General features: G+C 40.1%; 1 protein-coding gene across 1 annotated transcript; it reads right to left on the minus strand.

Moving 5' to 3' along the window:
- Positions 1–3,760: 3,760 nt before the first annotated feature.
- LOC142556884 (uncharacterized) lies at positions 3,761–7,497 on the minus strand. Its single transcript, XM_075668380.1, has 7 exons — positions 7,351–7,497; positions 6,660–6,914; positions 5,926–6,221; positions 4,832–5,318; positions 4,527–4,675; positions 4,157–4,331; positions 3,761–4,060 (listed from the first exon to the last, which is right to left on the minus strand). Exons 1-7 carry the CDS (start codon positions 7,495–7,497, stop codon positions 3,761–3,763), a joined length of 1,809 nt encoding a protein of 602 aa, XP_075524495.1.
- Positions 7,498–14,279: the final 6,782 nt, after the last annotated feature.

The following is a 14,279-nucleotide window of genomic DNA, read 5'->3' on the forward strand; positions in this document are numbered from 1 at the left end:
GTTTTGGAGTCATTCAATTTCTTTAAGATCTATGTACATTTCCGAAGTGAATCCTTTAATTTTCTCTATATACATATTTAACACAGCCTTTGGTGTGAAAAATAAATCAGTAATTTGAATTACATATTTTTTTTTTATAAATCATTGTGTTATCCATACATATGGATTTTAATATTCCGTACATTACGTTTTTCGCCATCCCATTCTTCAAATTACCAAAGTAAATGATGCGTTAATAGGATATCAGAAAACACAAAGTATAATGATCACATATGATCCGTGGACCATAATCATGATATAGTTTTTTTAAAAATTTAATTTTTTGTTATAAATGTAAATTAATTAAAAATGTCTACATATTAAAATCACATCTTATATATTACAATATTATACTAAAATCTAAACTAACAAGATTAATTATAGAAGCTCACTTTTAATTGGGTTTAACATCATTAACACACACACACATATACATATATTAGCGTTAATTTTTATGTCAATAGAATCTGCATTCAGTATTAAGATTAAACGCTTATCAATAGGTCAAAAGCTATAGGTATTAGTCAATACGTAATTTTATTTTCTTATACTTGTGACAATACATAGTGCATCTACTTGGGTATTAATGAGACGGATTGCTGGCTCATATCCCATATAAATAAGATTTATCATTTCTCTACTGTCGGTCATATCCTCAGCAAAGACAATATTGTTCGTTAAGATCTGACACAACTCTTTTACGATACACCTAGCCAATCATATGTTGGACGCACAATAACTTCTCAGAATGTTACTTATTTCCTTAATACTCTCACATATTCACGCTTAACCCAACATTCACATTTTAAGAAGTATATAACTATGATTCGAGGAAGACTTGAATCTTCAATGAATTCGAGGAGATGCATGTTTATCTGTTGGTGCTGTCCATATCTATGAGAGATCATTCTTATCATTTTTCTACCACCGGCCATGTCTCCATCAAAGACAATATTACACGTTAAGATATGGAATCATTCTGTTATGATCCACCTAACCAACCAGATAAAGTGGCATAATGTCAGCAGCTTGACACATGAGAACTTCCTAGAAGGTCACCTATCTCAATACTACTATCATTCAAGCACGGTTAGACGAACAATATCCTTCGATGTGCACTGAGTAAACTCCAAACTAACACAATATATACCCTGCAAACAACGATACTCAGCTAAAATGCACTGGAAAAACCTTATGTAACACTCACCCAAAAAAATGTTAATAAGAGAAATCAAACTTCTAATTATCGGTCAATATTTGACTATTTTAGCAAGACAAACACACCGTATGATTATGTTATCGTTACTTTGATGCTACCTAACAAACTTCTAAAGTATATTATAAAAAAAACAATTGTTGGAATAATACATGCCAAAGGTAATACATGTGTTGGCAGGAAGCAAGAGGCATGCATATATTTCATATCCAATAATATATAGTACATAATAATAAAGATCGTAAAATATATAATGATAATTATTTACAATTTAATTGTTAAAATCATGTCCATGCTCCAAGAAAAAAGATGAATTAATGGGTTTGGATTCCCGAACCGCAAGAAACCACTCCGCCAAATCAAGAGAAAGTTGGCCTCCGGTGGCCACTGAAGTAGTGGAGGAGGATGAAGATCAGATTCCTCTTAGACAGAGGAAGCGAAAGGCTGTAACAGGCCCGGAACTGATCCTGCTCGAGGAGATCCAAGAAGGCGGGCAGGGCACCTCCCAGGCTTCCCAATTAACTCATCCTCGCCAACAACTCACTGATGAGCCACTCCAAGAGCCCCTTCAATCTGAGCAGCCTACCCGGGCTAACATTTTTTTGGAGGGGGCTACTTCAACAGACACACAACTCCTCAAGCAAATGCTCATTCTTGCTGAAGAGGCTTTTTGAAAAGTTCTCAGCTCGGTGCTAGATTCCTAGAGGGCTCGAACCGATTCTTATCTGTAAGTTTCCTCTTTCTTCTCCCCCCCCCACATTTTTTTTAACTTCTTTTTCACAGGCTGCTCAGATGATGATCTCGGCTTTCGAGGAGGTGGCTGCGGTGGCTACTAAGAAAGGTCAACAAGTCCGGGTTGGTCAAGAACTACATGATGAGCTTCAAGGGGGAGCTTGCCCGGATTAAGAGACTTCATGAAGAGGAAACGACCACACTTCATGCTTCCTTGGAGTTGGCCCAAGCAGCTCTGGCCAAAGCCCGGGATGATCTTAATGAAAGCCTCATCAGGGAGGAGGCTCTTCAGGGACACTTTTCCTTTTCTGAAGCCAAGAATAGATCCCTGATGGATGGCATGGAAGAGCAGATGTCCCGGGCAGAAGCTGCTGAGAAGGCCCTGGTTGAGGCTAAACAAGACAGGGCTCAATTGCAGGCCTCCTTCCTCTAGCAGTCGAAGATCGAGCATATCCTTTACTTAAGACCGGATTTTACAAATGCCGGAATCAGTTTAAAGAGGCCGGGCTTATACCTGCGGATAGGAAGGGCTTTCTTGATTTTGACCAAGCAATAGCATCACTCCCTCAGGATGCCGAGGAAGGGAAGGAGGACACTGAAGAAGAAGATGAGCCAGGGTCTGATCATGTAGACATAGATTAAAAATTGTAATCTCTTCCCTTATGTAACTCGAGTCCTCGGGACTCTTTATTAATGAAATTCCCTTTCTTTCATTATTCTTTAATATTGCCTTGTTAATTCCTCAACATTCGGTTCATTGAATTGATTGTAACCACCAAATCGTAAAAAATTAATAAGTATTGAGAATTAACCGGTAAACCTTAATCGAGTAGCCGGGATAATGAACTCTGAACCTGAATAATAATCCTTGTATTGTATGAATAACCAAAGTGTGGAACCCTGGGTTGGGGATCATGTCCCGGGGCTTGTGAATGGTCGATGTGTGGTGCCCCGAGCCAGGGTGTAGTGCCCTGGGCTTTTAATGTTCGAGGTGTGGTGCCCCGAGCCAGGGTGTAGTGCCCTGGGATTTTAATGGTCGAGGTGTGGTACCCCGAGCCAGGGTGTAGTGCTCTGGGCTTTTAATAGTTGAGGTGTGGTGCCCCGAGCCAGGGTGTAGTGCCCTGGTCTTATTAATAACCGGGGTTTCGTACCTCCCGGATCAAGATATAACAACCATATAACATTTCTCTCTGTACAAATAGATCTTTCATTATACCTTCAAACAAATAATCACATCTGTCAAACATAATACTTCTTTAAATGAAAAACATTCCAATGTCTTTTGAGAGCATGTCATTGAGCAACTTCAAGATAAAAAGCTCCCGAGCTAACCTTCTGGGTTATTTTGTAAGGTCCTTCCCACCGGGCTTCCAACTTTCCCACATCTCCTGCTGGATTAACTTTCTTCATAACAAGATCTCCTATTTGTAAGTCTCGAATTCAGACTCTCTTATTATATGATTTCAAAACCCGTCCTCTATATGCTTCCATTCGAATTAATGATTGATCTCTCTTCTCTTCTACAAGGTCCAATTCCATTGCCCGGCTTTGATCATTATTTTTCGGGTAAGATTCTACCCGGGAAGAAGATTGTCCGATCTCAACTGGAAGAACGGCTTCAGAACCATACACCAGATTGAAAGGAGTTTCCTGAGTAGGTGCCCGGGGCGTAGTTCTGTATGCCCAAATAAAATTGGGCAATTCTTCCACCCAGTCTTTACCTTTGCCCTGCAACCTAGTTTTCAAGGCTTGCACGATAATTCTATTTACAACTTATGTCCGGTCATTAGCTTGAGGATAGGCAACAGATGTGAAAGACTGAGTGATCTTCATCTCCCGACACCAAGATGTAATCTCTCTTCCCTGAAACTGTCTCCTGTTATCCGAGATTAGTCTCCTGGGGACTCCAAATCGGCACACTATGTTCTTCCATAGAAACTTTAAGACTTCCTGCCCAGTGATCTTAGCTAGGGGATCGGCTTCCAACCACTTAGAAAAATAGTCCACAGGTACCAGCAAAAATTTCTTTTGAGCCCGAGCAATAGGAAAAGGAGCGACGTTTTCCATACCCCACTGGTCAAAAGGACAAGATGCCCAGATAGGCTTCATAGGAGTGGTCGGGCTGTGCTGAAAATTTGAATGATGTTAACAACCTTCACAAGCCCGAACCACTCGGGCAGAGTTCTGGCTAATAGTTGGCCACCGACATCCAGCAAGCATTGTCGTTCGGGCCAAAGATATTCCTCCGAGATGCTCACCGCAGAATCCTTCATGAATCTCCCGGAGGACATAATCCACCTCTCCCGTGGGTAAGCATTTTAATAGAGGTCCCTGAAATGATCTCCTGTACAAGACTTTATTTAAGAGAACAAACCTGGGAGCTTGTCTCTTGATCTTTTGGGCTCAGGCTCGGGCTTTGTCTTTAGGTAAATCATTGTTCATAATGAATTTGATCAGGGGTGTCATTCAGGAGTCCTTGGGTGCTGGCAATGTTTTTTCTTCTGTGGAGAGGATTAGCCGGGAAACATGCAACACTTACCAAAGCATCTGCTTCATCATTCTCCTCCCGGGGTATTGTTCAATACTCCAATCCACAAATACTTCTGACTGGGCTTTGATGAGCTGTAAATATTTGAGCATCAGATCATCCTTAACCTCATAAACACCCTTGATCTGTTGTGTAATCAACTGTGAATCGGAGTATAATATAATCCGAGAAGCTCCAACTTCCCGGGCCGCTCGGATACCAGCAAGAACAGCTTCGTATTCTGTCTCATTATTCGTTACCCGGGAGTCAATTCTCGAGGCCAACTAAATCTTTTCTCCCAGGGGCGATATTATTACCACCCCTACTCCACATCCAGCAAGGCTAGAAGCCCCATCCACAAAAACTCTCAACACTTCCTCTTCATTAGGCTGAACCATTTCGGATAGAAAATCTGACAAGGCCTGTGCTTTAATGGCAACCCGAGGCTTATACTCAATATCATATTCGCCCAACTCTACTGCCCACTTGATCATCCGCACGGATAATTCCGCATGAGTCATAATCCTCTCAAGAGGACTATTAATAAGAACAATGATCTGATGCGAAAGAAAATAAGGCCGCAGTTTTCGGGCAGTAATAACCAAGGCCAGGGCTATCTTCTCTACCTCACTATCTTGGAGCTTGGGGCCTCTTAAATAATGACTGACATAATAGTCCGACCTCTGATCAGAGCCTTCTTTCTTTATTAGTATTGAGCTGACAGCATACTCTGTAGTAGAAAAGTAAACAAACAATTTCTCCTCGGGCCCCGGCTTCACCAGTACAGGAAGCTCTGCAAGATGACTATTCAAATCCCAGAAGGCTTGCTCACACTTTTCATCCCATCCAAACTACTGGGCCTTCCTTAGGATCTGGAAGAAAGGATAACTTCTGTGTGCTGACTGGGATATAAATCGAGAAAAAGAAGCAATCCTCCCGGTTAGCTTCTACACTTCATTGACAGATCGGAGAGTTGACATACATAATACGGACTTGACCTTCTCCTGGTTTACCTCAATCCCTCGGTCTGTGACTATAAAGCCCAGAAACTTGCCACTCTTTATGCCAAAGATACATTTGGCAGGGTTGAGCTTGATTCCAAAATTCATCAAGGTGGCAAAAGTTTTCTCTAAATCAGAAATTAAGTCAGTAACCTTCTTGGACTTGCCCAAAATATCATCCACATACACCTCCACATTTCTGCCAGTTGCTTCTCAAAGTCTCTATTCATAAGCCGTTGGTAGGTGGCCCCGGCATTCTTCAATCCGAAAGGCATGACAATGTAACAAAACATACATCCCGAGGTGATGAAACTGGCCTTATCTTGATCATCTCTAGCCAGGGGAATTTGATTATACCCTTGGTAAGCATCCATGAAGCTCAGCAAATCATAGCCCGAGGTAGAATCTACCAATTGATCAATCTTGGGCAAGGGATAGTGATCTTTGGAGCAAGCTTTATTGAGGTCCCGAAATTCCACACGCATTCTCCACTTCTCGGTGTACTTGGTACTAACACCACATTTGAGAGCCAAGTAGGAAATTGAATTTCCCGAATGTAGCCAACCTTCAACAGATCTCTCACATGTTCATCAATAACTTTGTCCTTCTCAGGACCAAAGTGCCTCTTTTTTTGCTTCACCGGGTGGGATCCCAGGAGAATATTTAAATGATGCTCCGATATCAGGGGTGAGATCTCTGTCAATTCCTGCTGGGACCAGGAAAAAACATGAATATTAGTTTTTAAACAATTGATTAAACTGACCCGGGTGGATGAATTGAGGTCTCGAGCCACCCGGATCTTCTGGGCCGATCCGATCTCTACAATCTCATGTTCCTCCTAAGCTACAAAATGTACCTTCCCCTTCTCCACTACTCTCCCCCCTCCCTCATCAAGTCTTGCCCTCTTCCCCCCCCCCCCCCCCCCTCCTTCGTGGCCTTACTCTGATCCACCCGGACTGCCTCCACATAACATTACCGAGAAGAAGGCTGATCCCCCCGGACCTCACCTACCCGGCTTCGCACGGGAAACTTTATCTTTTGGTGGTAAGTAGATGCCACGGCCCTCAGCTCGTTCATGGCCGATCGCCCCAAAATAATATTATATGATGACTGGGGCATCCACCACAGTGAAAATAGTCATTACCGTCTTCTTCAATTCTCCGGCACCCAAAGTCAAGGGCAAGACGACTTCCTCTTCAGGATAAAGAGCATGGCCAGCAAAGCCAAAAAGTGATGTTTCCACAATTTCCAGTTGATATCCCTGCAAATCCATCTGCGCAAAGGCTTCCTTGAAGATGACATTAACAGAACTTCCCGAGTCCAAAAAAACTCTCATAATGTCATAATTGGCTACCCTGGCTTGGATGACCAGGGCATCATTGTGGGGCAAATTGAAACCCTTTAAATCTTCAGGACAAAAGCTTATTATTGCTTCATTCTTCCTCCATACAATTTTGTTTACTTCTCGATTTCCTCGCCCGGTTGGAATCTCAATCAGTGGAGCCTCCCGATATCATCTTTATTAAACCCGCCGCGGGGGGTGAGGTTTTCTACCTCTCAGGCTCCGGCTCTCTCCTCCTACCGGAGTCACTTCTCGGGGCATTTCTTGAATCTCCCAGGGCACTGGGCCCTGGCTGCCGAGACGTCCAAGGGGGCACTCTCGGCCTTTTATTGGATTGACTATGTCCCTAGACAGAGGGCGGGACATAATCTCTTCTCAAGGTTTTACAATCTTCAGTATTATGATAGCACACCCCGTGGAGAGTACAGAATCCATTATTCTCAAGTCTAGTGAACTGCTAAGATGGCAGTAAATCCCGGCTACACTCCCGGACCTCCCGGTCTCGGATAATCTTCAAGGGCACACGTCGGGAAAAATGGCCCTGGCTACTCTTCCTCGGTCCTCTCTCCTCGGGCTTAACCACCTGGTCTCCCCTCTCCATCCTCCCTGATTCTATTTTCTGCTTCTGTGCTTCCTCCATGTTAATGTACTTCTCTGCCCGGGACAACAAATCCTCAAAGTCCCCGGGAACCTTCTTAGTTAATGAACGAAAAAATTCCCCCTCCCTCAAACCCTGGGTGAATGCAGTTGTCTTTGTCTCGGTGGCACAAGTAGGAACATACAAAGCAACTCTGTTAAACCTTCTAATGTAAATAAACCCTCAAACTCTCCTCCGGGCTTTGCTTTACTTTAAAAAGACTAAATGCAGTTTTTTTATACTTTTTGCTGCTGCGGAAATGGTGTAGAAACACCTTCTGAAAGTCCTTGAAAGAATTAATACTCTAAGGGGCCAACCCTTCAAACCACCTTTGAGCGGAATCCACCAGAGTTGTCAAAAAGACCTTGCACTTAATTCGATCAGTATAACAGTGCAACATGGCCATATTTTTGAACCTGGCCAGATGTTCCTCCGGGTCCGCGTAACCATCGTTATCTTTAACTTTAGCAGATTTGAAGTTCCCGGGAAGAGGTTCCCAGACAATAATTTCAGCAAATGGGCATCCCTTGGCAACTGCACGAGAAAGACTACGGCCCTCCAACTGTCCCTCCAATACCTTCATCTTCTGTTTCAACTCCAAGAGCTCTTCCACCAAAGTCGGTGATTTGGACCTGGCACTAGACTCCCCATCCTCTTCTCCTACCTCCTGCTCTCCTACCTCCTGCTCTTGCTCTTGCTCCCTACCCGGAGGGGTAGAATGATGACAGGGGTCTCTCTGGACCATAACTTTTTTCATTGCCTCAGATACAATCCGAGCCAGATCTTCCGGGGACACAGTGATAAGGTTAGGTCCTGTGGGAGGAACACCACCTTGTCCTGAAGTATGCGCACCATCTCCAGGAGCCCGAGAGGTGCCCTGGTTAGTTCTTCTGGTTGGAGCCATATCAACGCCTTAGTCTCAATTTCCCACAGACGCCGCCAACGATGTGATCCTAGTTAAATGGATGAGCCGGGTTGAGTGCTCCACCTAGGGATGTAATCGATCCAAACCAAATCAAACAGTATCAGGCTTGAGCTTGGTTCGTTTAAGATTGTTTGAGGCTCGAGCTCGATTCGAGCTTTTATTATCAGGCTCGAGCTTGGTTTATTTTGAAATTATGAAGCTCAGGAAAAGCTCGAGCTCGGCACGTTAAAAGCTCGTTTAGCATGTTAATCAAGCCAGGCTCGAGCTTGATTCATTAATAGCTCGTTTTGCATGTTTAACAAGCCTAGTTTGAGCTCGGCTCGTTTTCGAGCTCGTAAAGTATAGAATTGAGCTCGAGTTTGAGTTTGATTCGAGCTTGTTAAAAATTAAATATATATATATATAAATTAATTTTAAATCAGACATAAAAATGTAAATTCATTCATAAATAACCAAAATTATACAAATAAGAGCTAAAAAAACTTAAATCAATATATTATTGAATATTCCAAAATAATACATCTAGAATATTCATCATACACTGATATCATCATATAAATAACAATGAAATAATTTCACACCTTTAATACTTCAACTAAGTCTGGTGAGAAAGTAGGGAGGACGTCAAAGAATCCATTAAAATCAGGAATTACAAAATCATCTCCAATAACAACTAGTCAAATATCCTGCAAAGTTCATAATAACATTAATACTAATTTTTTTATGTGTTTTGTGTTCAATTCCTTCCATTGACATTAGTACTAATATTTTTATTTTTCAACTCAACAAATGAGTCAAGCTCAAGCTTACGAGCCACCAAAACAAGCCGAACTCGTGCTCGCGAGCCTATTATCAATCATGTTTGCGAGCTCACGAGCCGAATATTTTTAGGCTTGAGCTTTGTTTGATTAAATTTTCGAGCTCTAAATCGAGCTTGAGCTTGGCTTGATATGATTAATAAACGAACTCAAACGAGCTTTTTATCAAACCGAGCTTCGAATAGCTCGCAAATGATTTGGTTCATTTACATCCCTAGCTCTACCGGATCAAATCGATAATATTTTTCAGGAAAATGAGCGAAGTAAATGGCTTAGATCGTGACCTGCAAACAATGAAAGGAACTCGTGAATGGGCGTCGGAAGGGTGTCCGGCGTGGCCACTCCGATGCTAAAGTCAGCAGGTTGAAGACAAAGAACACAAGCAATATATGTGATAATATATGTGTCTGCTTGAGTATTCAAAGATTTCAGAATCATTAAATGAGAAATATACCTGCTATCTATAGGAGAAAATGTGGTAGGTACATTGTTTTCAGTGCCTACCTACTAAATATGTCATGTCGGCCGCCCATACTTTCTGATGCCTTATATGACACGCCAAAGACATGTTGTTCTGACAAATAAGATTGACCATATCCGTACACTCGAGTGTGGTGAAATTCTCGATGTAGCCCGAGTGAAAGTTCTCGGGCACTCGCATGAGAGCCTGGGCTCTTCAATCGCTCGAGAGGAGAATGTCCCAGGCGTTTCCCTGCCCGGCTTCTGAAGAATCTATCCTGCAGATTGACCCATATTTGGGCTATCCAATTTGTATCGAGTCACGGATGATCCGGGCTCTTGTGGGGCATCAATAAAGTAATGAAATTTTGCATTCTGTATTTAATTTATTTGACACTTATTTCCCTAATCGTGCCTAATATTTCGAGAGAAATGAATGGAAAAAACTTGATTAATTAAAAGTTATAAAGACATGGAGAATCATACCGACAATTTATGGGAGCGAAGAAAACGATCGAAGTAGTTGACGGAGAGATACATCGTTAATGGCTGAAATCCATAATATCGCTGCACCTGCTTGCACAAGTAAGATATTAATCAGTAAACTCTATCTCAAACATAAACGGCGCACAAGTCTATTATACGCTTCTGATAACTTGTTTCATCGCGATACTCTGCTGGGGCATCGATTGTATAGATCTCACCCGGTTGCACATGCTAGCAACAGCATCCCAGCCATGCTAAAGTGCGCCTCCCCGATATGATAGTGATCATGGTTCGCCGAAACGATTGCGGTGCTTGGAACGGCAACTACCGTTCCAGTTCCAATATTATGTTGCGGAACGCTAGTATAAAAAATTAATAAATTCAAAAAATTGGTAAAAAATTTTAAATATAAATTACATCATACTAAAAAATAAAATATATGAAGTTATTACAAATTAATATATCAATACAAAACTATTTTACAATAATAGCACATTAAGAAATACACACTAAAAATTATAACATACCAAAGCTAATACAATGAGGAGTGACGCGGAGGAGCAAAATCATTATTATATTCTTCATCAGTATCTCGTAGATTAAATTGATTTCAAACATTTGGATATTGACGTGATTGTCCATAGAGATATTGATTAGATTGAGATGACGAAAGATCATTAGAATGGGATGACTGATTTTGTAATAGTGTTTCGTCACGGCGATTATAGTATCTGAATCCACGATACACAGTAGAACTATCAGCTGTAATTGAAGATCTATACTCGGGACCATGACGTGCAACACCACACCATATAGATGATGAAGATTCATTGTATCTATCCCCAATATATTGAGACGACCCATAATCAAATCCACGATGTCTAATTCCATGTGTACCCGATGTTGAAAAATCAAATGATCTATCAAAAAAATCGTGTCTAGAATTATAATTACCATGATATCCATATCCACCTGATTGATATGCAGTCGGATCATACCCAACATGCTAAGAGTCCCAATTTTAACTCATTGATCCATAATTATCTGTCATTTGAATTTGTCGATTTCTCCCCAATCCAAGACATCTTATATGTTCTTTGACACCCATGTATGGTTGAGTAGAATTAGCTGAATGTTCTTTATCACTAGCACTAGAGAATTCTGATAAACTTTCCAAGAAACGACGTTGTTCCTCAATTCCAGGACGGTAACCATGATCAGTATCTTGTGTTGCATAATAATTTTGATAAACTTCGGGCCACTTTCGGCTCGTCTTCCCTAATGATTTGAACAAAACTCAAAACATGAAAGTTATAGCCTTATATCTTATCTTTCTAATGGAAGTGGCCTCACAACAATTGGATCAATAAACAAGACATTATACTAAAAACCACAACTACTGCCACATTTCCCGTTCCGCTCCGCCATTCCGTTCCGCATCGCCGTTTAATCGCCGCTAAAACGTCGAAGAACAGCGCTACAAAATAATTACCGCTTTGCCCTGGAACTTTGGAACGGCGGTCACCGTTTTCGTTCCGCAACGGCCGTTCCGACCATTTAACGGCCGTTCCGGCGAACCATGTTAGTGATCGAGTGTGGAAGTGACACCCAAGGAATGAGCATGATACCGGAACACAACGGATTCGGAATCGGAAAATAAAAATATACCTTTAGGATCCACGCAACGGTTTCCGCTCTAACAGAGGCATCGACCGATTGATGGACATTGATTTCAGTGAGACCTCTCTCGTTTTCTAACAACCTGGCGATAGATTCCTTGTGTTCCATCAGCCTGGATTTGAGTTCCGATGAGGATCCTGACGATTCATCTCCATAATCGGAGAAAATAATGTCTAAATCCTCACCGCCGAGAAGATTAGAGAAGCACTCGGAGCACGAAGGTGACATTGCGAATGAGAGCACGCCGATCGCTTGTCATTCTCTTCTGCTCATCTTGCATGTAGATTTGAAGGCTGCCGAGAACTCGCTGGAATACACCGGCGATGGACTTGAAATGGAGGGATTCTGGGAACGAAGATGACTGTGGTTTGTCTGCACTGTGTTCGTTTAGATTCTCCATTCTACTAGCTCTGGACATATAAATAATTAGGACTCGCTATTCTATAATTTTTAAATTAAAAATAGATTCTTATTGAAAGTATTTATTAAAAATATATGCTCTATACTTAACAATATTATAAAAAATTTATTATACAAGCAATAATCCTAGCCTTAGAAACCACACAAAAATATGGACTTGGGGCAACGACGATTTACAAGACTTCTGTCAAGTATTGGGTAAAAACTTGTATGAGACGGTCTCACGGATCGTATTTTGTGAGATGGATCTCTTATTTGGATCATTCATGAAAAAATATTACTTTTTATGTTAAGAGTATTATTTTTTATGCTAAGAGTATTACTTTTTATTGTGAATATCGTTAGGGTTAACCTGTCTCACACATAAAGATTCATGAGATCGTCTCACAAGAGACCTACTCCAAGTATTGAATACTTTAATATACAAAGTAACTCGTGACTCAATTAGTCGAATTCAAGTGAAAACTAATAATGTTTTTTTTATACGAAGTTGAAATTTATTCATATCTACTTGAATTTGATTTGAAGTTCGAAAACTTATAAATTTGATTTCGATTTAGTTTCGGAAAATTTGAACCATACATTAGGTTTAGAATTGATATATAACTCTCTTAACCAAATAATAGTATAATTTTTGATTGAGATACTCTTATAAATCTGATCAAATCCATTCTGTAAGAAACATTGTTCGACAGAAGCAAGTGTATATAACAATATTAGTATAAGATGTAAATTTGTGTTTCATCAGAATTAAGTGTTGTGCCAAATGTTACAATATTTGAGACAACATGCAGCGGAATATTAAAGATTGTAACACAAATTCACTTTAAATAAACAGATGGAAAATATTAAATTTGCACGAGTATTAAATACTTGTGCAGCGCTTCAGGGGAAAAATTAATCACTAGAAAACCAAAACGTTTACAAAAATCTATCAATAGTGATTTTCACAAAAATAAATTTTCTCAACACATTGAGAAAATAAATAGCTTTCTAAAACAACCATTAACACTAAAACATAGATAAGAAAGCAAAAACGTGATGTAAAAAACTTAGAGCAACAAAACCCGATCTTCAGCCAACACTTGTACGCGTGTTGTCTGAAATGTCTCCAATAATTACGGCAACACATGCAATAGCACTCTTCAAAACAGCTACGTCCTTGAGAATTATTTGTCTCTGAAAACCACGACATGCACAGTGCAAACAATATGCAGCCACGAAAACTTTCAAGCGAAAAATGAAAAACACGAGAGCAATAGATCGAAGAAGCTCCACGAAAATCTCTCCTCCACGAAAAACTCTTCCACGAAAAATCATACACGTGAACTCTCTGAATTTTTCTTCTTTCTCAATACTTTTGAATCTCCATCTCTTATTTATAAATGTCTCCTCTTCTATGATTTACCTTGACGGAAATCTATAAGATATAGTATACAAGAATTCTATTATAAACAAAATCAATAATACCATATCATGTAAATCATTATCATAAATATTATATCTAGAAGATCTTTATCATAAATATCTAAAAAGGTAAAACTTAATATTCCAAATAATCTTATCAAGAAGGAAATTATATTTAAGGAAGATATTATATCACAAAAAAATCTTAACATACTTATCTAGAAAGGCAAAACCATAAGTAAATATTAAGTATCATATCAACAAGGAAGAATATATCTTGAGAAATAAATTTAATATGAAAATTATATTTCCCTTCAATCTCCCCCTTTTTGCCTTTCTGGACAAAATCAAATCAAACTCAATTTCTCAGTTAAACTCCAGTTAACTCCCCCTCAATATGTGAATTTTTCTCCCCCTGAATAAAAACAAGTTAGTACGGGTGTTGTTAGTTGTGTTGACAATCATGAGACAACACCTGCAAAATATCATTAACAATTCATTAAAAAGAATTACATCAGGGAAAACAAAAACATCAGATAACCTAACAGAGCAAAACATTTAAACGAGAAGGCAAGAAAAACAAGGTTCAA

Source organism: Primulina tabacum, chromosome 9 (genome assembly GCF_025594145.1).
Source record: "Primulina tabacum isolate GXHZ01 chromosome 9, ASM2559414v2, whole genome shotgun sequence".
In the NCBI taxonomy this organism is placed as follows: domain Eukaryota; kingdom Viridiplantae; phylum Streptophyta; class Magnoliopsida; order Lamiales; family Gesneriaceae; genus Primulina; species Primulina tabacum.

Bases quoted from the DNA above. Each gene is read 5' to 3' on its own strand.
- LOC142556884 (XM_075668380.1), bottom strand. From the start codon at position 7,497: ATGGAGGAAGCACAGAAGCAGAAAATAGAATCAGGGAGGATGGAGAGG. The intron at 5,319-5,925 runs GTAGATTCTACC...GGATTTGAATAG, and splicing joins TGCCCAAGATTGATCAATTG to TCATCTTGCAGAGCTTCCTG. The intron at 4,676-4,831 runs GTAATAATATCG...TCCGATTCACAG, and splicing joins CTGGATGTGGAGTAGGGGTG to TTGATTACACAACAGATCAA.